This window comes from Fukomys damarensis, unplaced genomic scaffold (genome assembly GCF_012274545.1).
Source record: "Fukomys damarensis isolate Sample0158 unplaced genomic scaffold, DMR_v1.0_HiC HiC_scaffold_2, whole genome shotgun sequence".
Lineage (NCBI taxonomy): Eukaryota > Metazoa > Chordata > Mammalia > Rodentia > Bathyergidae > Fukomys > Fukomys damarensis.
This window is the reverse complement of record NW_022900914.1, coordinates 33,179,346-33,203,271: the sequence shown is the minus strand read 5'-3', so window position 1 is coordinate 33,203,271 and position 23,926 is coordinate 33,179,346. Positions and strand designations below refer to the sequence as shown.

Below are 23,926 nucleotides of genomic sequence, written 5' to 3'. Positions count from 1 at the left end.
TTGTAGCCCCAGTATAATCCCATCTCCCAGGAGGCTGAGACAGAAATATCTCTGAGAATTCCAAACCAGCCTGTGCTGCAAATGAGTTTAAGGCCAGTCTGGAAAAAAGTGAAACCTGCCTAAAAAATAAAAAAATAATTCTGAAGATTTATGAGTGAAAATTGGTAATATATCTTTTAAAGCACAATTGGTATAGATAAGATAGTATGTTTGGCTTTTTTTTTTCTGATAATGCACTGCAACGTTTGATAACTAACCCTTTATGTTCAATAAGGAGGAAAAAAGCATTCACTCTGGCTAAAAGTTGCATTGGGCAGTTTGCATTTATGCTAAGAAGGCAATGAAGGGACCTTACTATTTTCTTTCTGTTGTTCAGTAGTTGTGCAGACATGAAGTTCCTTGTACCTGATTTTGTGTGTATGGTACAAGGGATTGAACTCAGGACCTTGTACTTGGGAGACAGGCAGTGGCACCACTGAGCTAAATTCCCAGCCTCTCTGTGCCTGAACTTCTAAGAACATCTAGTTCTTAAAATCAATATTTTAGCTTTTCCACCTGGAGAAAGGGACTTGCGACAGGAAGTGTTATACAGTGTACTTGCGTAATAAGGAATTGCATTAAAGTTTCTGCTCATTATTAAAGATGTGTATTTTTTTTTTATTTTCTCTGTAACAGTTTTCAAACCTAATGTGGATATTCAAAAGAGTTTCTCCCATTTAGTTTTTAACATTAGGGTTTAAAAAGTATTAGCACAAGAACAGAAAGAATTGTTTCACCTGTGCTGTAACTTCATTGCTTAATTACTTTTTAATGATAATAGAAAGATTCATTTACAGTATCTATTTCATCCCTGGTTCAAATTATATGTATTCCTGGATGATAACAATTAGAATCTTGGCTGACTTCTTAGATTTTTATGTTCTTGACACTTAAGTGAGTTGTGCATTCCTTTTAAAATAAGGATTTGGTGAGTGAAAAATTGAAGACTCAACAAATGAGCAATGATCTCGAAAAATTAACTCATGAGCTTGAGAAGATAGGGTTAAATAAAGAGAGACTCTTACATGATGAACAAAGTACTGATGACAGGTGAGTACTATTTGGCAAACAGTTGAAATTATTTTGCTCAAGTTCTTTCCTGTACTCTCTGGAGAAAACACTTAGTACTGGCTACAGAAACAACTCTTCCCTTAGAGAAAAATCAAAGACAACTCTATCATGTATATAAATTTTAATATAATATAAATACAGTTATAAAACAGGATGTCACCATGTAGTGGAAGATCAGAGGCTATAATGAAAATAGAATAAAGCATCAACAACCAACCTCCCTCTCATAAAATACTCAAGTTATTTTTCACTTGTATCATATGCTTAAATACCTCCGTGCTTTATTTCGTCAGAATAGGAACTTCAAAAAATGGAGGAAAAGTGTGAAACAAGGGAATATATACTGAGAAATAAAACAAAAATTATGTTAAAAACAGACTTTACAAACAAGATAAAAACTAGCTTATATACCCTTTAAATTAAAAATGATTAACATAGATTTAAAGAATATTTCTATACTTCCACAGTAATTAGCCTATCAACTAGATTTATTCTGATTTTCAGGTAGTATACTGCTTAGCATCCATTGGTCTAATTGATTCCAGCTAGAATGGATTCTCTATTATTAATAATATTATTTTATATATAGACTGGATTTTAGTTCATTGGAATTTTTATAATTTATATTTTATTACCTACCCATTATTATTGTTATGAAACATATTCAATATTAATGTATATAGAACGGTATATACAAATTAAAAAGCCATTGCTGCAACTTCAAGGGTAGCCTGGGTTACATAGTTCAAGGTCAGTTTGGACTACATAGACTCTGTCTCAAGAACACAAATTAGGAAAAACTAATGCTTATTATTTGGCATTTGCTAATGTAGTTTTTAAAATATTAAAAATAAATTACACTGTGGCTGGGGATTTAGCTCAGTGGCATAGCACCTGCATGGCAAGCCTGAGGTCCTGAGTTTGATCCCCCGTACCCAAAATTTTTTCTAAAAAATTAAAAGGTCAATTGTGCAACAGTTGAAATAATTTTAGGCATTCATTCCAACATTCTGTTTAAGTCAGGCAAGTATTAATGAATTAATACTTAGAATATTTCATGAGAAAATATTTGCTTGAATCAGAAAAGTCAAAGTGCCATTTTAATTGACTGCCTTTTCATGTAGATACTGATTATGCACCACTTCTTTTAGATTCCTGTTATGCACTGCATGTTTTTGACAAAAGAAAACAGATTAAAAACTATACCATTGCCCTGATTGATTCTGATATAAATTTATTAATCTGGGTCTGAGTGGTCTGTTTTTTTGGCCGCTTCTTCCCAAACTAATTCATACATTTAGATAGTGTTAATTGAGCTTTTTGTTTTCTGTTGATCATGAAGAATTTAAAAAGCAATAAGGCTTCAGCTGAAGCATTAAAGAATGATAGAAGTTTTCAAAGTGGAAACAGCAGCAAAGGACATTTCATTCAGACAGACACATTTGTACAAAAACATAAAGCATGCGCTTTTTACAGAGATAAGAAAGATGTAAGGCATAATATGATGGATTTCTTCTGCACCTATTTATATAATGAAAGCACTGGACATGAAGATGGGATTGAGAGCAAATGATAACCATGATCAGATTTAGGGAAATAGGAAAGTGTCTTAAGCCACTAATCCACCTTCTTTAATAGTGTGTAAGCTTTTATGTTACAAAGAAAGGTTCACAAACATCAATTCTTTTAATCTGCCACTTTTTATATCATATCAACCTTAGATGATATCTATCATTACTTTATTAGTTTCATCTTTTTCTAATGTTACTCCTTCTGACTTCCTTTGAAGATACAGCTGTTATTGTTATTTTGCCATAAAGGAATTTATAGGATAGTTATGGAGTTGAATGTATAAATGAACATTAAAATGCAAGAAAGTAAGTTTGGTGGTAGAGTTTTAAATAGATATGATCACTCTTTTTAGCCTGTGTCTTTTTTTTTTTTTTATTGCATTTCTTTCCTGTAGTTTTCTTTTTAGTTCTTTGGCCATTCATTTTGTGTGTTGAGCATTCCTATCATCTCACCTGAGATTTTACTTTTCTCTGCTTACTCTGCACTACTGTCAGGATAGTCCAGAAGCAACCCATATCACATTTTAACATATCCAAAATCAAACTTAATAAATGCATTAAAAATATTTGTTGGGGCCAGGGATTTAGCTTAGTGGTACTGCCGTCTGCCTTGCAAACACAAGGGCTTAAGTTCGATCCCCGGTGTCCCCCCCAAAAAATTGTTGATTCAAACCAATACTAACAATGATATTTATTCTCTGTTTTCAGTGTACTTAAAATCTGACGAGCAGAAATCTATATACATACAAATTACTATAACAGAATGTGTTAAAATGTCTTACATATACTTTTTTTAAAAATAGAGTTTATTGGTACATTTTAGGAATACAGTACAGTTACATTTATTATTGGGATCTTGTACCTTTACATGACAGGTCTTGGTTCTCATTTTCCCCCTTGTCCCTGCCCTCCCTTCACCCCCTCCTCCTCTCCCCATTTATAGACACTTTATTTCCATTTTTTCATTTTCTCATATTTTTTTCTTTTCCCTTATTCCCTTTCCCCTACCCTTCCCACTTTCCCTACACCTTTATCTTACATATACTTTTAAGTTTGTATTTGGTTTTGTCTTCATGATCTTTAGGTATAAGAAATGAATTAATCAATATTTGGTTCATAGTACACTCAAATTATGTTCATATGCCATCCTTTTTTTTAAAAATGTTATCTAATAATTTATTCACATTCCATCATTCAAAAAGAGTGTAACTAGAATATTGATGGTTGCATCTATCTTTCTATTGCCATCCTATATCATGGACCTGTCATTACCCTTTTTGATATAACTATTCTGTACACTAAAGATAGTCTTCAATAGTTTTTAATTCTTAATTATTCATTGGCCTTTGTGTAAATACTTTACTTAATAATAGATGCAAATCCTTTGATGACTTGAAAAATCCATCCACTTTATAAGACTGATTTTAATCTTATAAAACAAAAAGGAATATTTTGGAGTTAAATCTTCCAAATTCCTTTTTTGAGCATAAATTGTTGCTTTCGACAATCTAGGATGTATTCTGGAGGTCTGTTCACTTATTGATTTTGTTGTTGTTGTTATTGCTTCATGACCAGGAATACTTTTTTTTTTTTTTTAAGAGGGATTCATTCGGGCAGTAAAAAGAAGTTAATTTAATTTGTCTCTTAAAACAAAAAGACTTTTGTAAGGCTTATTTATGGCATCAATTTTTGTGGTCATAATTATATTTAAAAATTATTTTCTAGCCTCCAGTGATGAACCATATTACTTTTGTATTTGAATAGTAGGTATAAACTTTTGGAATCAAAATTAGAATCCACTCTTAAGAAGTCTCTTGAAATAAAAGAAGAAAAAATTGCTGCTTTAGAAGCTCGATTAGAAGAATCCACAAATTATAACCAGCAATTGCGCCAAGAACTTAAAACAGTAAGTGATTTAATGGGAAAGAATGTTATTTATTTTGTGAATATTTGGACAAATGTGTAAAGTAGAAAATAAAAACCAAAACATCATTTTCTATTTAATCTATTTCTTACATTTTCATAAATTTGAGAGCATTCCTAGACAGATCTTTGTGGTATGATTAATGTAGGGATTATATGCTATAATTTATTCAATCCTAATTCATGCATATAGTGTCCCTCATGCAGTTGGGAACATACTAGAATTATGGTGGGATGGGAAAGAGATGTATTTCCCTGAGTAAACAATATGATAGACATTTCAGTTTGGCACTCTTCTCAATGAGAAGCCAGATAAGATTTTGATAGGCAAATATGTCACTGTGAAGATACCAAGTAGAGGGAAATCATATTTATGGTATAAAATAAACAAGTCCTCATAAGTGTGAGGTCCTCTCTATGCCTGTTTTCTTGTGATACAGTTGGGATTATTTAGTGAAATGAGCCTGTTTTCCCTAAGTAAGTAATTGAAACATTAGAGATTTGCCCATTCCACAGTGTTAGCTGATGAAACAGTCTTGTTTGATTTATTGCTCCTTTTATGATCTCTGCATTGCCCCAGGAGTGGTTTTAAGGTCAACTAAACATTTAGACAGATTACCGTAGGCCACATTTAAAACTACTGTACTCAAAACACTAGAGGAAATACAAATAGATAACAGGGCTGTGTCACATGTCCATTTTCATATAATTGCCTGCAACCTTCCCACCAAGTAGTGCCTTAGATGTGAGATGAGATTTACATTGGATGTAAAGGGGAGTTTACCTGGCTTTGTAACCTCATGCTTCACAGCAGTCATTATCTCTGGCAACTCCAAAGGCATAGATTTTTATTAAGATTTCTATTGCAGTCAGGTATGGTGATGTATACCTGTAATCCCAGCACTTGGAAGGCTGAGGCAGAGGGATAACTGAGTCTGAGGACAGCCTGGACTACACAGTGAAACCCTATCTCTCACACATACACACAAACACACACCTCCCATTATGCACATACCAGTCATAAAAGTTGCTTCATCGAGAATTTAGAGATAAGACTTTCTGTTGGGTATTAATAGTTCTTCCAATCTAAATACAATACCAATTGGGTTCATTTTTCCTAAAACTGATAATGCCTAGAAACATAAGTGTTCAAATTTACTACAAGGTTTCTAGAGAAACAATTAAACTTGTATTTTTTTATGCAAAAGAGAGAAAGTTTTGTTGACCATTTGCCTACACCATCATTACTAGTATTTGTCACATACTTTGCCGTGGAACATACGTTGTTATAGAATAAGTTGTAGAACTTTGCTTAGTTAACATAAATGAGTATCTATAAATAGTAAAATAAGTCTTGGTGCTGCATTTTCTTTATTTGCTTTATGTCCTGAAATTTTTACCAAATTAATATCTGTGGGTTATAAAAAAAAGTCAACCCCATGAAGCTACTCAACAAGAAAATAAATGTGGGTGTGGGGTTGGTATATGTTATGTTTCAGGTCTAAAAGTATAGATTTAAAATTCCATAGTCTTTTTTAGCCAAAAGGACAGGGCCTAACCAGATGCTGCCTATAAAACTTTGATGAAAAATGGTAATTCTAACCCTAACCAAAAGAATACTATCGTGGCTATATTAATAGAAGACAAAGTAAATTTTAGAGCAATAAATAAATACCTGGACTGAGGAGTTTATTTCACAGTTATAAAGGAGTCATTTTAACATAAAGATAAAAGATTGAGGGCCTGGGGATTTAGCTCAGTGGTTCCACTGCCTGCCTCGCAAGTGCAAGGACCCAAGTTCGATCCCCGGTACCAAAAAAAAAGTGAATGTTTACATACTTAATAACAACTTCAAAATACATGAAACAAATATTGAAAGAACTATATGGAGAAAGACAAAGCCATAGAGATTGATGGTTTAATTCCAAGCTCAATGAGTAAAAAGAACTTCAACCAGGAAAGAGTTTTTATGCATACCTATTGTAATCATCCTTGATGGTGAAAATTACTTTCTGATCAGGAAGAAACCAAAGTTTGCTCTGACTATATCTATTAAATGTTGAACTGTTGGTTTTACTCATTGTATTAAGATAAGAAGAAAAAGCATACAGATTTTAAAGGAAATAAAGCCTTTTCTCTGACATGATTATATTCACAGTAAAGCCCAAAAATTTTACAGGAAACTTTGTATAACTAAAGTGGATTTATCAGTGAAAAGTTGTAAAGTACAAGTTAAAAGAAAACCTCCATCATAATACCATAAAATAATATGAACTACCTAAAGAATGAAATTAAGAAAATATGTGTAAGAAGTCTACTACAAATTTTAAACACTTTTTAAGCTGAACTTTATATTAGCAACATCTAAAATTTTGTTCATGAATTGGATTACTTAATACTGTTAAAAGGCACATTCTCCCCAAATCTGTTGATTCCACATAACCCTAATCAAAATTCCAGCAGCAGAATTAATATATAAACACACTAACTCTAAAATTTATATTGAAATATTTATCAAGTGTTGGTGAGACTTTAAAGCAACTGGAACTGTTGTACTAGTGGGAATGTAAGATGGCATAACTAATTTAGAAAGTAGTATTATATAGTAGGCATGGTGGCACAACCCTATAATCCCAGCACTCTGGAGGCTCACAGGTTTGAGCCCAGCCTGGGACACTTAATGGCAAGATCCTGTCTCAAAATAAAAAAGACTAGATATGTAGCTCAGTCTGAAGGCCGAGTTCAATCCCCAGTACAAAAACAAAAGAGAAAGAAAGAACGTGAGTTTCTCATAAAGTTAGATGTACACATAGTTTGTAAAAATGACAGTTCTGTTTATTCCATGAAAATGAAAACATAAATGAGGTTCGAGTTGTTTGCTTTGTTTGTTTTTGAGACAAGATTTTGCTATATAGTTCAGGCTGGCCTCGAACTCCCGATGGAAGCCAAGTTGGCCTCGAACTTTCGATATCTCCTACCTCAGCCTCCTAAGTGCTGGGATTTCAGATATGCATCACCATGCCCAGCCTAGAAAATTGAGTTTTTATAATACCTTCGTTTGTCATTTAAAAAAAAAATAACAAAACTAGAAATAACTCAGTTCCCATCACATGGTAATTGAATACACAAATTCTGATATATCCATATAATGGAAGACAACATAGTAATAGAAAAAAAAAAAAACTCATGAAGTGCTGTACTTTTGTGTATGTGTGTAGTATTGGGGTGTAAAATCAGTGCCTCATACTTCATTACCAAGCACTTTACCACTGAACTATATCTGCAGCTTTTTGTTGTTGTTGTTGTCGTTACCAGGTATTGAACTCAGGATATTGTGCTTGTGAGACAGGCAGTGAAACCACTGAGCCAAATCCCTGGCCCCTTTATTTTTATTTTGAGACAGGACCTGAGTTGCTCAGGCTGGTTTTAAACCTGCACATTCCTCCTGTCTCAGCCTTTTAGGTAGATGGGATTAGACACGTATGGCATCATGCCCAGGTAATCTATTCTTGAAGGCCATTTTCATCACAACCAGTTTGAAATTATATGACATATTGTAGGAGTATATGCCACAGAAACAATATGTTTAATATTTCTAGGTGGAAATGTTTTGCTTTAGAAGTTTAAATTGTCATGATAATAATGATAATCATACATACTGTTTAACACATTTAAAAATAAGTGTCACATTCACCAGACCAATGCAGAGTCAAATTAATTGTGAGAAACATAACTGATTTCTTTCTTTCCAATGAAATATTTTAAATAAAATTTTAGGTGAAAAAAAATTATGAAGCTCTCAAGCAGAGACAAGATGAGGAAAGGATGGTGCAGAGCTCTCCTCCAGTATCTGGTGAAGATAATAAATGGGAGAGAGAAAGTCAAGAAACAACTAGAGAGCTTCTAAAAGTTAAAGACAGATTAATTGAAGTAGAAAGAAATGTAAGTATTTTAAAATTTTTAGTAGGAACATACTATTTTAGAAATAAAATATCATTGACTATATTTATCTTAGATGAATTAGATAACTTATCTGGTGGTATTTCTTTAAAACTATAGTGACTGATTTATAGTACCAAAAAAGACTAAAGATACCCCACCCATACCAGAGATCGAACTCAGGACCTTGGGCTTGAGAGGTAGGTGCAACACCACTGAGCTAAATCCCTGGTCCCAAGAGTAAGGATTTAATAATTTAATAAACCTCTCTCAACCTTACCTAAGTCCATAAGTAAGCTTTATCAATTTTATTTTAGAAATAGAACCCAAACACATCTACTTCTTTTGGTCTCTGCTGCTACCACTCTACCTCTCATCTTGACTATTAGAATATTATAGTCCTAACTGGTCCCTTTTTCCACTCCTGCCCCACTCAAATTTCTCAGTATGTAGAATAATCTTATCACATATTCTAGATCATGTCACTTCATTATTGGAATCTTCAATGAATTCTAGTTTCAATTAAATAAAATCCAGGTTCTTTACTGTATCCTTGTCCTGCATTGCTCTGAACCTATGCCATACCAAGTCTCCCTGCCCTTACTTAAAATCTGGAGATAATAGTATTAACTGTTAATAGTCGGGAGATACCTCAACAATTCCTGGTGCATAACTATACTAATTCTAATAATACTGACCTTTTTCTGTTTGTTTCTACCTCAGGGTTTTTGTTGTTGTTGTTGTTTGTTTTCTTTGCCTGAATATATGTCTGACTCCCCCTTAGCATTGAGGTGCCATATCTTATGTCCTGCATGAAGTCTTCCCTGACCTTTCCCCTGGTAAAGCAGCTGTGCCAAACCTAAAGCACTTACTAAAATAGCACTGCCATGATTAGTTTCTTCCTAGCACTTTTCATTAATGAAGTTATATTGTTAATTAAATTTATTTACTGTTTTTTAAAAATCTACAGTGGCAAGCAGTCTTTCCATTTCAAAACTGTACCTTCAGTATCTAGAATAGAGCTTGGCGAGTAAAAGACTTTTTTTAAAAAATAAAAGCTTTTATTCATGTTTGTATTACATAATGAATACATTCATCTTGAGGAATTGGTACAGATACATACCAAATCTGTATTGTTTCTTCCCCTCCCTCTCTTCTCTATCACTAGGTACCTTTCCTGTCTACAAAAGGACTACTTCCCTGTTTCCTATCATCTTTTATTTTGCTCTTGAAATTATTTATACTTTGGGTTCCTCATACAAGAGAAACCATGCAATATTTAACCTTCTGTGGTCTAATTTATATAATCTAACATTGTAGGGTGCATCTATTTTCTTATAAATGACTCAGTTATTCTGCTTTATGGCTGAGTAGTACTCCATTGTGTATACACACCACATTTTCTTTATCCACATATGTGCTGATGGACATATTAGCTGTTTCCAAGATTTAGCTATTGTGAATTGTACTACTCTAAACAAGGTTTTGTTGCTGGGCAAGGTGGCACACACTTGTAATTCCAGCACTCAGTAGGCTGACTCAGGATAATCACCTTAAGTTCGAGGCCAGCCTGGAATATATAGGAAGAACCTGTCTCAAAAAACAAAAATAAATAAAAACATAAACAAAAGTATGCATGTATCACTGAATATGATGTCTTTAACTTTTGGGTGAAGATATCCAGAAAAAATATAGTAAAATTGAATGAAATTTCTGTTCTGACTTTCTTAAGGAATGCACGTACTCCGTTACTAGTTCATATTCTCATCAACAGTAGAGAAGGGTTCCTTTTTCCCTTGCAGCCTTGGCAGCATTTGTTGTTTTTTGAGTTTGTGATGGTGGCCATTCTTTCTGGAGTAAGATGGAATCTCATTGTTTTAATTTGCTTTTCTGTAATGGCCAGAGATGTTGAAATATTTTTCAGGTATTTATTGACCATTTGTACTTCTTATGAGGAGTATCTATTCACTTCAGTTTCCATTTTTGATTGGGTCTTTTTGGGGAAGTCTATTTTTTATAGTTCTTTATATATTCTAATATTAGTGGTCTGCCTAAAGAGTAGCTGGCAAAATATTTCTTCCTCCTATAGTTTGTCTCTGTTTTGTTAATTTCTTTCGTTGTGCAAAAGGTTTTTAATTTGATATAATCAAATTTGTTGATTCTAGATGTTATTTCTTGTGCAGTTAGTACTGCTCAGAAAGTTCTTGCATTTGCCTGTGTCTTCAAAAGTTTTACTCACTTTATCTTCCAGAAGATTCATTGTTTTAATAATTTTTTTATCCATTTTAGTTTTATTTTAATACCTAGTGAGAAATATAAGTCTAAAGTCATTCTTCTGCCTGTGGATAATCAGTTTTCAGAGCATTTTTTGTTAAAGAGGGTTTCTCTAGGGTATGTTTTTAGCTCCTTTCTACATCCTCTGTTCTGTTTCATTGGTTAATGTTTGTTTTGTGCCAGTGGTTTGTAATATAACATGAAATCCAGGATTATTATGTCTCCTGCTTTGCTTTTGTTACCAAGGATTGCTTCTACTCTTCTAGTTGGATATATAATTTAGGATGGTTTTTTACCTATTTCTGTGAAGAAATGCCATTCATATTTTAAGGAGGATTGCACTAAATCCATTTATCAGTTTTGATACTATAGCCATTTGGACAATATTGGTTGCACCAGGGATTGGGGCATCTTTCCATTTCTCACTGTCTTCTTCTGTCTCTTTCTTTCAGGATACTGTACCGTGGTTTTGTTACAGAAGTCTTTCACTTCCTTGGTTAGGTTAATCATTAAATATTTAATTTTTTGTTTTTTGGTTTTTTGAGACAGGGTCTCACTATGTATTTGAGACTGACCTGAAACTCACTATGTAGCTCAGGCTGGTCTCGAACTCACAGCGATCCTCCTGCCTCAGCCTCCCGAGTGCTGGGATTACAGGCGTGCTCCACCATGCCCGGCCAATATTTAATTTTTTGATGCTATTGTGGATGAGATTTTATCCTTATTTCTTTTCATTGGGTTCATTATTGGTGTACAGAAACACTACTGATTTTTGTGTTGATTTTATATCCTGCTACATTGCTGAATTTATTAATTCTAGGAATCTTTTGGATGAGTTTTTTGGTTACATGTAAAGGATCGTGCCATCTCGGAATAAGAATAGATTATTTCTTTCCTTTCCTATATGTATTCCTTTTATTTTTCTTTTCTCGTCTGATTGTTGTGCTTAGTTTCAAGTGTTATATTGAACAGGAGTGGCGAGAGAATGGACACCTTTGCCTTCTTCCTGACTGGAGAAAAGCTTTCATTTTTTTCTTCATTAACTGAAATGTTGGTAGTGGGTTTGTCATATACATGGCTTTTTATCAGATTGAGATAATGTCCTTGTATATCTTATTTTCTTCAAGATTTTTAACATGAATGCACGTTGTATGTATTTTGCCAAAGGCTCCTTCCTTTGTGTCTACTGAGTTGATCATGTGATTCTTGTCTTGCTTTTATTGATGTGATATATTACAGTTACGGATTTATAAATATTAAGCCATCCTTCCATGTCTGGGATAAATCCATCTTGGTCTGTTATGATCTTTTTAATGATCTATAGCATTCTGTTTGCCAGTATCATGTTGAGGATTTTTTAGTTTATCTTCATTAAGAAGATTGGCCTGTAGATTTGCTTTTTTGATAGAGTCATTGTTCGGTGTTGGTATCAAGGTAATGCTAGCTGTCAGAAATGAGTTTGGCAGTACCCTTCCTCTGTAGAAGTTATTGAAGAGTTTGAAAAATATTAATTAAGTTTTTCCTAAAATTCTGGTAGAATTCTACCATGATTCCATTGGGTCCTAGACTTTTTTTTGTTGGTAGACCTTTCAGTACTGCCTCAAGTTCATTACCTATTTTTGTTCTACTCAGAGTTTTTAATATCTCCTTGGTTCAGTTTTAGTAATTGATATGTGTCTAGGAATTCCTCCATTCTTATAGGTTCTGTACTTTATTGGAATATAAATTTTCAAAGTAGTTTCTTATAATCTGGATTTGGCCACTTTGAGTTAGTTTTGCCTTTGTAATTTCTAATTGTATTGACACGTTTTTTGTTTATTTTTTGAAAATTGGCTAGGAGTTTATCAATCTTGTTTATGCTTTCAAAGAACCAACTCTGAGTTCATTAATTTCTATTCTGATCTTTTTAATATGTTTTCATGTGTTAATTTTAGATTTGGATTTCTCTTGTTTTTCTAGGACCTTGGGATGCATCATTAGGTTATTTATTTAGGATTATACAATTATTTAACATGTGCATTACAGCTGTAAAATTCCCTCCCTCTTTGTGTCCTATCAGTTTTGGTATCTTGTGCTTCTGTTCCCATTTGATGCTAGGAACTTTTATATTCCTTCCCTGATTAATCCATTGATTATTCAGTAATGTATTCTTTAATCTCCATGTGTTTACATAATTTCTGTGGTTTCTTTTGCTGTTGATTCCTAGCTTCACTCTACTATACTCTGATGGTATACAGGGGATTATTTTAATTCTTTTGTATTTATGTAGGTGTGCTTTATGGCTTAACATATAGTCTATTTCATAAAAAAAAGTTCGGTGTGCTGCTGAGAAAACTGGTGTATTCTTTTGTTGGATGAAATGTTATATAGATATGTTCATTTATTCAGTGATACATTTGAATGCTTATATTTCTTTAATCTTTTTGTGTGGTTCACCTAATTGTGAGAGTGGGGTGTTGAAGTCCCCTGCTACGATGGCATTGGTATTTGACCTTTTTGTCTAGTAGTTTTTGTTTATGAAGTTGTGTGTGCCAACAGTGAACCCCTTCCCATAATGGCTTCCCAAATACCGTGGACATTGCAATGAAATTCTTCCACAACTCTCCCTTGCCATTTGGAAGGTGTCATTTGGAGAATAAATCCTACAGTATATTTGTAATTTCAATAACCAGCTCATGGGGCTAGAGCTGCTGGTCCATTTTATCTCCCTAGGGCTTACTGTATCTTGTGTTTTTGGAGTAAGTCCCCTATTCCTGGAGATAGGGTTAGCATTCCAAACTTATTTCTTCTATTCTCTTTGTTGCTTTTAGTTTCTCTAGTTTTCCTGTAATTTGTAGTTTTTCAGTCAGCTCTTTCTTGATTCATGGAGCTCTTCTTTTTCTCTTGGCTAAGTTGTTTTCTAGTGCCTGCATTATAGGTCTTGGAAAGGCTGTAATAATGCTGATTTTCACCAATTTTCAGTAATTGGCAATTGATTCTTATTGCTTATTAGCTGAATGTGTTCAACTAATCTTGGTAGCAGTAAATATTTTACTTATAAAAAATGAACAAGTTTAATAATAAATTTAGATGCTAACAAAATAGCTATGGTTATTCCTGGTTTTGAAAGTAACATAAAAGTAATATATTTAATTAAAAACTTGAATGGATGAAAACAAAAATTGATCCCCACACCATTGATTCTACTTTATTAGAATTAATCACTGTAGTTTATCTTATCACTTTTGTGGTTTATCCATATATAGATGTACATTTTTTGTAAATACCTGTGAGATAGTGCTATACAAAATTCTTGTTTTCATTTTTAAATTACATTATCTTATAGATCTCTCAATTTTAGCAATGTAGTATTATCTCATTTTGTCATACTAACCATATATTTTTCTATAGCATAGATGTTACCATCATTTATTTAAATAAATTCCACATTTATGAACATTTACCTTTTTTTCAGGTTTTGCTGCAGCAAATATCCATGTATAAACACACATGTTCTTGGAGTGCTAAATTACTAACAGTGGAATTGCTAGGCCAACAGATATACACACCTGTGTGTTTGATTTTAATCAAAGGTTTTGTACTAGTCTTTAAAAATCATACCAGTTCTCTCTGCCAAGTAGTTGATTAACATTGGGTATTACCATTGTTTTAAATTTTGTTAAGGTGATAGGACGAAATATTTTAAATTATGAGTGAAGAATGCATCTTACTTTTAACTACTCAGAAATATGTGTATATATATATAATATATATGTATTATATATATATGCACATGTATCTGTCACATGGACTTATAATTACATTTCAGCAGTTGACATGACATGTGCAGTTCTATTCATGAATCTCTTTTTTCCCATGAACTATAATTTTTTCAAATGCATGTGTAGTAATACATCCATTTTTTTATTCATCAAGTTTATTGTACATATTAGGTATGCAATATGATGACATTCATCATTGGGAATTTGTGCCTTTACATGATATGTCTTGATTCTTATTTTTTTCTCCATTCCTCTGCCTTCTCTTCAACCCTTCTACCCCTCCACCCCTCCCTATTTAAAAAGATTTTGTTTCTGTTTTTTCCTTTTCTCATATTTATTCCTTTCCCTTCTTTCCTTTCCCCTCCCCTTTCCCTTTCCCCTTTGGGCCTTTTCTTCCTGTTTGACATTATCTGTTACACATTTTGGTCTATATTTATACTTTGAATTTCTCACACCAGAGAAACTGTTTGGTATTTATATATGTTTTTATTGGAAAAAAGTTACTTGATTGTCTTGTTTTTTCTGTTTTAGGTAATAGGGTTGTAAAGATGGTTCGCCTTATTATAAACTGGTAGTTTTGGTGTATTTGCCAGTATTATATTGGCTAACATTGTACTTTTTCTTACTAAATTTTTTCTTCTCTAAGATATTAAAACTTACGTTGAAGCATTTTGCTTCAGTTTTGATTTTATGGTATAGTATATAGATCAGATCATGATCTGCTTTTTATTATAATCATGATCTGCATTTTATGACATGTAGCACATTTAATATGAAAGTGAACTAACTTTTGTCTCCTAAAAGAGATAGGAATGCCCTGTTGTGAGTCATCTGTAACATGCATACTGTGGTGAGAAGCCAATTTTGGCCCTTTTGTATATTAGAGTTTTATTTCTCTTATCTGGTAGAATCTTTGTACATTTTGATGCTGATTTCTTTTTAATGAAATTTAATGTGTAAATAATCTTGAATATATAATATCCATGTCAAGCATTTTAATATCTATCACATTAAAAATTATCTATTTGTGTAGTCATTTGCTTGTTTAACTGTAAAATTAAAATATCACGATATGTACTTAAAAACTGAAAATGATGTGTTTTGTTTGGATATACTCCAGAAGTCCTACAGTTGTAATAGTTTTAGTGATTGTTTATACCAAGAAAAGAATAAAGAAAATACGTAACATCTTAATTTTATGTAGTTCTATTTTTTAATAAGATCCTTTGTTTTATTTTTCTCTCCTTACCTTGCATTTATTTCTCAAATTTTACTTCCATTTTTCCCTTCCCCACCCCTGCCATCTTTACTGTTACTATTAAGCTTTATTAGTCTTGAGATATCTAGTTGAGTCTATGCTGTTATTGTTGAATTCTTTTCTATTTTTTACGATGATTTAGTTGTGGCATTATTAGATATTTCCTGTGTGTCAATATTGGTTGTCTTTGTGTTTACATTACAGCTACAGATCTCTTTTCTATTTTCAGGGTTGTGCAGTGGTAGCTTTTTTGGTTCTTATGGTTATCCAGTTCATATTTGACTTTATGATTGCTGAATTTATTGCCATTGCCAGGGTAACATAGTTAATTTTTTCTGTATGCCAATATCTGTTTTGTCTTTATGTCATTAACAATGCTACAGTTCAAAGTCTTTCCACTACAATCAATGAGCAAAGAAATTAAATTTCTGGGCATGATGTTCATGCTTGTAATCCCAGCACTTAGAAGACTGAGGCAGGGGTAACATCTCAAATTGGAAGCCAGCCTTGGCTACATAGTTCAATTGAGGACACCCTTGACTGTGCCTCAAAATAAAGAAAACAAAAACATGAGAGAAAGGGAACAAAATGGCTCCAAAGCTAACCCATAGGACATCAAAGAGGAGGAAATCAAAAGCCAAACAGCTAAATTGTACCAAATGATAAAAGAGGAGACACACACACACACACACACACACACACACACATCAATATGGTCCTTGATGAACACAAAGATGATATAACTAAACAGATAGTGGACTTGATAAAATTATAGGAAGCTTATAGAAGACACTAATAAAAAGCCAGTTGAGCTAAATAAAATGATACAAAACATAAAGAACTAGTTTGCATAGAATTATATGAAAATGTACCAAACAGAAATCTAGGAGAGAAATTATTTTCTACTGAAAGTATGAGCACTAGAAATAACCAATTTAATGACAGTGTCAGAACTAGATGACAGGACTCATATGGGTTTCCATATACTTAGAGATATCTTAAAAACAACAAGAGAACAGGGAAAATAGATTCAGCAGCTGCTAGAGGATGCAAAGAAGGCTAAGATTATTTGGAATTTGTGAAAAATCAGAAGACAGTACATGCAACATTTTTTAAAAGCCTGTTCACAGAAATAATATCAGGAAACATTCTAGTATAGGGAAAGAATTTAACATACACAGATAAACAAGGTTTATAGTACCCCAAATAGCCGTGATCAGAAAAGATCAACTCCAGGACACATCACAATCAAATTTCCAGAAGTCCAACAGAAGAACAGAATCTTAATATCTGTTAGAGAAAAGTAACAATGACTTATAAAGGTAAACCCATTAGAATTACAGGAGTCAAAAAAATAAAAAAGAATTACAGGAGTAATTTCAATACAAACCTTAAAGGCCAGGAGAGCTTGGAGAGAAGTGTTTCAAACCCTATAAGAAAACTTACAGCTCAGACTAATATATCCTGAGAACTATCTTTCAAAATTGATGTAGATGTAAGGTCTTTCCATTAAAAAAAAAATAATAAGCACCTTAAATTCATGACCACAAAACCAGCATTGCACAAAAGTTGTCAAGGATATCCTAGAAAGAGACCAGGAGGTCAACAATGCCAAAACGTCTCATGGAATGAGTATACCAGGTAGAATGAGTAGTTAAGCAGATAGTGTGAAAAAAAGGATTTAGCACCAGGAAAATGAGTAATGACAGGAATAAGTAAATACCATTCAGCAGTAACTCAATATGAATGCTTTCATCCCCAATCAAAAAACACAGGTCAACTGACTGGATCAAAAAAAAAAAAAAAAAATCCAAATGGTACTACTAAAACTCAAACGATGGAAAACTATTCCATGTAACAGAAGCCTGAAAACAAGCAGTAGTAGCTATTTTATTTTCAGACAAAATGGGCTTCAAGCCAAAATTGATCAGAAGAAACAAAAAGGTTTCTATATTATTGGTTAAGGGAACAACTGAACAGGAAGAAACAACAGTTAGAAACATGCAGTGAATACTGGCATAGCCAGCTTCATAAAACACTATTGGATACAAAAGATCAGATAAATATCAACACAATTATAGTAGGGGACCTCAATACCCCTCTGTCACAAATAGATCAATTAGACAAAAAAACAACAAAGAAGTATTGGAGTTGAATCAAACCTTTTTGCACAAAAGGACTTAATGGATATTTACAGAGTGTTCCACCCAACAGCAACAGAATATATATTCTCAACATCACAAAGAACTTTCACAGACCAAAAAAAACATGCTTAAACTGGGGATTTAGCTCATTGATTCAGTTGCCTGCCTCACAAACACAGGGACTTGAATTTGATCCCTGGTACAAAAAAAAAAAAAAAATGGTTAAGTAAATGGAAAAGAATCAAACTATCGCATTCATTTTATTAGATCATAGCACAATGAACTAGAAATCAGAGGCAAAAATATTGAGAAATTATACAAACGTGAAAATTAAATATTACACTCTTGAATAATCACTGGGTCACAAAATAAATCCAGGAAGAAATTAAACAATTTCTAGAAGAAAATGATAATGCCAGTACACATAGCAGAACCCATGGAACACGGTGAAAGCAGTCCTGAGAGGGAATTTATAGCTGTGCATGTCCACATCAGAAAAACAGTGATCCTAAATAACCTAATAACATATCTCCAGATCCTAGAAGAAAACGAACAATACAAATTCAAAGCAAGTAAAGGAAAGATCAGAGAAGAAATTACTGAAATTGAAAGATAAAAAAGTCATTGAAGTTCTTCAATAGAGTAAACAATATAGAAAAACTCTTAGTTATATGTGCTTACACAAAAAAGACCCATATCAATGCAATCAGAAATGAAAAAGTCAAGCCGGGCATGGTGGCACACGCCTATAATCCCAGCACTCAGGAGGGTGAGGCAGGAGGATTGCTATGTGTTTGAGACCAGCCTGGGCTACATAGTGAGTTCCAGGTCAGTCTCAACTACATAATGAGACCCTGTCTCAAAAAAACAAAAAAAGGGGGGGGGCAAAAATCACACAGATATCGCAAAATCCTGAAGATTGTTAGTAGCTAATTTGAAAACCTGTACTTGAGCACATGGAAAATCCAGAAGAATTGCATATACATACATGTATGCGTATGTGTATGTGTGTGTGTGTATGAATTACCAAAACCAAGAAAATATCTCAATTTGATAAAAGCCATTTATGACAAACTAACTGCCAATGTTATATTAAATTAGGGAAAGCTAAAAGCATTTCCCTGAAATCAGGAACAAGATTAAAATGTCCACTATCACCAGTGTAGTACTCAAAATGCTAGCAGAACAGTAAGGCCAGAGAAAGAAATAAAATGGAAAGAAAGAAGTCTATTATTTGCAGATAACCTGATCTTTTATGTAGAAGACCCAAAAAATACCACCAAGAGATGTCTGGAATTGAGTAACCGTACTCAGTAATGTAGCAGGATATATTGTCAGTGCACAGAAATTAGTATTGTTCTTGTATACGAATAATGAATTCACCAAGATGGAAATTAGAAAAACAATACCATTCACAGTAGCATCAAGAAAATTAGGGACTAACCTAACCAAGGAAGTGAAGGAACTATAAAATTACCATACTTTGAAAAAGGAGATCAAAGTTTAAGACATCAGAAAATGGAAATTTGTCCCCTGTTGCTGGATAGACAAACCAGTACTGTCAGAATGGCTGTATACCAAAAGAGATACATAGATTTAGTGCAGTCCCAATAAAAAAACTAATAGCAGTGCTTGTGGAACTAAATAAAACAATCAATTAAAATTCATGCAGTCCCAGAAATGACCCACAATAGCAAAAGCAGTTCTGAGCAATAAGAGCAGAGGAGGATGCATCACAATCCCAGATTTCAAGTTGTAGATAGCCTCTTTAACAAATGGTACTGGGAAGACTGGCTATCTATGTATAAAGGACTGAATCTAAGCCCAGATCTCCTGCCATATACTAAAGTAAAATCAAAGTAGGTAAAAGATCTACATATTCAAGCAGAAACAATCAGCTGGAAGACTAAGTATACCTCTTGAAGACAGGACTAAGCAAGGTTTTTCTGAACAGCACCCCAGTTGCACAAGAAGTAACATCAATCAACAGGTAACAGTTATATCAAATTAAAATGTTTTTGCACAGCAAACAACAGAGTGGAAAAATTTTTGGTAATTACTCCTCAGGCAGAGTACTGATATCTAGAATATATAAAGAAGTGGAAAAAACTAGACCCCTCAAATTGAAGGAAACTGAAAAGAGTGGACCCTTCTCAGAAGTACAAATTGCCAATAAGTACATGAAAAAAATGTTAAACATCTGTGGCCATTAGAGAAATGTAAATCAAATCAACAGTGACATCTTACTCCAGAAAGAAAGGCTATCATCAAGAAATGAAATAACATGCTGATGAGGGTGGTGGGGAGAAAGGAACTCTTTTTCATTTTTGGTTCGAATGTAAACTTGTGCAACCATTATGGAAATCACTGTGAGGTTTTTTCAGAAAAATTAAAACTAGCAATTCCATTTGCTCCAGCTTTTTCCCTTCTAGGTTTCTTATCAAAAGATACCATATCATGTGATACATGCATATAATTCATAATATCTAAATCTTGGAAGCTGCATCTAGAACCTTCAGATGAATGAATAAAGAAAATGTGGTATTTATACACAATAGAGTATCAGTCTGCCGTACAGAAAAGTAAATATCTAAGTCATTTATAGGAAAAATGAATGTACCTTGAAACCATAATGTTAAGTGAAATCAGAGACACAAGCTTAAATACTGCTTGGTTCCTTTTACATGAGAAACCCAAAGTATAAATAAAGACCAAAGTAAAACGTAGATAATAGGAAATAGGGAGATAGACCTTTTCTGAATAGGAAGAGAATCAAGAGATGGAGAGAGCGTAAGGGAGGGATAGAGGTTGAAAAATAAAAAGAATTAAGATGTGTTATGTACATTTGCCAACTCCCTATGATGTAATAATCATGTACTAATAAAATTTTTAAAAAGAAAATATGTAATGTCTTTTAGATCAATTATGGGTTAAATGTTTTTAACAGTTAAGATTGTTTCTGTAACCCTCCTAATATCTATTTGGAAAATACTTAGTTTTGTGGATCTCTCTGAGACTCCCACTCACCTGTATATACATTTTCCTTTGGATAAGTAGAAAAGGCAAACCCTTACAGGTGGATACAGCCCACTTCATACTTTTGAGGAGTTTTATAACCTTGAACCTGACAATCTTACTCTACTTCCTTCTGTTAATAACTGTATTTATGAAGGAATATTTTATTTGAAGGCATTATAAAGCAGACAGCACATGCACTAAAGATTTAGTATTATTGGCTCTTTATTAGATTAAGTTCTGTTTATAAGCTAGGATAAAGGGTGAATTTATAAAATTATTAAATATTCTTCTTTTTGAATTATAATAGTAATAAATGCTCATTGAACAAAATACCAGTATCTTATTTTTAAAAATGTTTGATATTTTTAATTTTCATTTTTGTGGTCTATTTTTTAAAGAATGCTACACTGCAAGCAGAAAAACAAGCATTGAAAACTCAACTGAAGCAGCTTGAAACACAGAACAATAACTTGCAGGCTCAGATTCTTGCACTTCAGAGGCAGACAGTGTCATTACAGGAGCAGAATACCACTCTTCAAACACAGAATGCCAAGCTTCAGGTTGTACTGTAATATTTTGGGGACATGCCAGACTCTTGAATTATGCTATTAAAATAAGGGAGCCTAGCCATATAAATATTCTCAGTGAGTGAATTTGATGATTAATTGAAATAAATGAAAAATTTTTACTTCCTTGCCAACTCTCAAATACTACCATTTTTACATATCAGAGCCTCCAAATATTAATAAATTCATCTCAAGATACAGAGAATTACAGATGATTTTATTTATTTTGTGATCATTTTCCATCATTTTAAGAACTGATTTTAATCAGATAGAAGCCCTTGCTTTAGAGTATAGTTGCAACATACTATTTATTTCATTTTTACTGGTTTCTTACCTAGTTAGTGAGAATTTTGTTGTGAGCCTTGTTCAAAGGATCTTTCACTTATAAAAACTGACAGTCTTTTTTAAACAGAGCAATAGTAGTGGGGGAAAGTGCAGCTCTCTCAAACCTCTTAAAGGGCAGAAACATGTTTCTTCTCTGAATTGAAAAGGGTTTTTTTTGTTTTCTGTATGTCTTTTTCAGATGGTAAAACAGGGATTAATTTGAACTTGAGAAAATTTCCAAATATAATTTTGTGCCAATTCCCAAATTCTAGAAATGATAAACTAGCATTTAAGTTCTTTACCATATAAGTAGTGATTACCTTCAATTAAAAAAACCAACCTAAGGCCGGGGGTGGTGGTGCATGCCTGTAATCCCAGCACTTGGGAGGCAGGAGAATCACTGAGTTTGAGACCAGCTGGAGCTATATAGTTCCAGGTCAGTCTCAACTACGTAGTGTCAAAAAACCAAAAACCAAACCAAAACAAAACAACCCAAAACATATATAATGTATATATGTAAATATATATATCTGTATGTTAATCTAGTACCTCCAAAAATGGTCACCTTATTTGGGAAAGCAAAATCCAACATTTCCCAGTATAATATGAATAAATCTATTACCTTATTAGTTTCCTTAAGCTATTAAACTTACAACCTTTGTTTCTGTTTTGAAGAACCACATAAACTATTCCTTTTGTCTGTTAACATGTATTCTTACAGGTTGAAAATTCTACCCTTAATTCCCAAAGTACTTCACTTATGAACCAGAACGCACAACTTCTAATTCAACAGTCTTCCTTAGAAAATGAAAATGAATCTATAATCAAAGAACGAGAAGACTTGAAATCTCTGTATGATTCTCTCATCAAAGATCATGAAAAGCTGGAACTTCTTCATGAAAGGCAGGCTTCAGAATATGAATCTCTCATCTCTAAACATGGAACTCTAAAGTCTGCTCACAAAAATCTTGAGGCAGAACATAAAGACCTCGAAGACCGGTAATTTATTATACTTTGTGGTGGTGTTAATTTAAAACAAATTTTCTTCAGGTACTAAAATAAATTTTGTGTGTTAAACACATCTCAGAGGCAATTTATGAAGGAAGTTTATATAAATTCATGTGCTTTGTATCGTGTATTAATAAATTTCCATTATTTCTAAAATTTTTTGAAGAAATTATAAATTCATACTTAACTTTCTTTCCCCAGTTATAATCAGTTATTGAAACAGAAGGGACAGTTGGAAGATATGGAAAAAATGCTCAAAGTAGAGCAGGAAAAAATGCTGCTTGAAAATAAAAAACATGAGACGGTAGCTGCAAAGTACAAGAAACTTTGCGGTGAAAATGATAGGTAACAAATACTTATATGTTTTTTTTTAACACTCATGTTTTAATTCTGTAGTCCTTATATCTGAAATACATGCTAACCCTAATTTTGAATGTGATTTTTAAAAGTAAAGTATAGTATAATTGATATAATTCCTTTAAAAAATTTTTTTAAACCCAGAGTAGTAATTAAATAACAAAGTTATGCAGTTAAGAGGATCACTGAAACAAAAATCTAGCTTTCCTGTTGTCTCACATTATTCCTTTTCTGTTCAGTTAATTAAATTTTTAAGTTATATTATCAAAATTTGTATACCTGGTGACATTTTTTTCATTAAGTTTATTGGCATATTTTGGGTATACATTGTGATCACACATTTATATACTTTATTGATATAGAATGTAACTAAACCTAATTGTCTTTTCATTAATCTAATATCCTCATTCTTGCCTTTTGAAATTGCTATAAATGAGCAGCCTAATAATTTCCAGGCTAATTTATTTGTGCTTACAGTTTTACTTTTCTTATGCATTAATGGTCTTAATTGTCAGAAGACAGGTGTATTTTAACTGAAAGCCTTGAGAAATCAAAAACTGCCCACTTAGGGGGCTGGGGATTTAGTTCAGTGGTTCCGGTGCTTGCCTTGCAAGCACAAGGACCTGAGTTCAATCCCCCAGTACCAAAAAAAAAAAAAAAAAAAAAAAAAAAA

The 23,926-nt window shown here is 32.9% G+C and overlaps 1 protein-coding gene across 12 annotated transcripts in view; it reads left to right on the top strand.

The window, feature by feature from the left end:
* Ccdc88a (coiled-coil domain containing 88A) overlaps positions 1–23,926 on the top strand; it is a 154,430-nt gene that overhangs the window by 104,356 nt on the left and 26,148 nt on the right. For 9 of the 12 annotated variants that reach the window (XR_778647.3, XM_010615864.2, XM_010615862.3 and 6 more), the window contains exons 16-21: positions 962–1,089; positions 4,446–4,587; positions 8,382–8,546; positions 21,397–21,558; positions 22,610–22,887; positions 23,098–23,241. Coding sequence is in view for 11 of the 12 variants with exons in the window: in XM_010615864.2 (XP_010614166.1) it covers positions 962–1,089; positions 4,446–4,587; positions 8,382–8,546; positions 21,397–21,558; positions 22,610–22,887; positions 23,098–23,241 (1,019 nt within the window). In the remaining variant the exon portion in view is untranslated. The remainder of the gene's footprint in view (positions 1–961; positions 1,090–4,445; positions 4,588–8,381; positions 8,547–21,396; positions 21,559–22,609; positions 22,888–23,097; positions 23,242–23,926) is intronic. The other 3 variants (XM_010615863.3, XM_010615855.3, XM_010615860.3) reach the window with 2 other exon arrangements.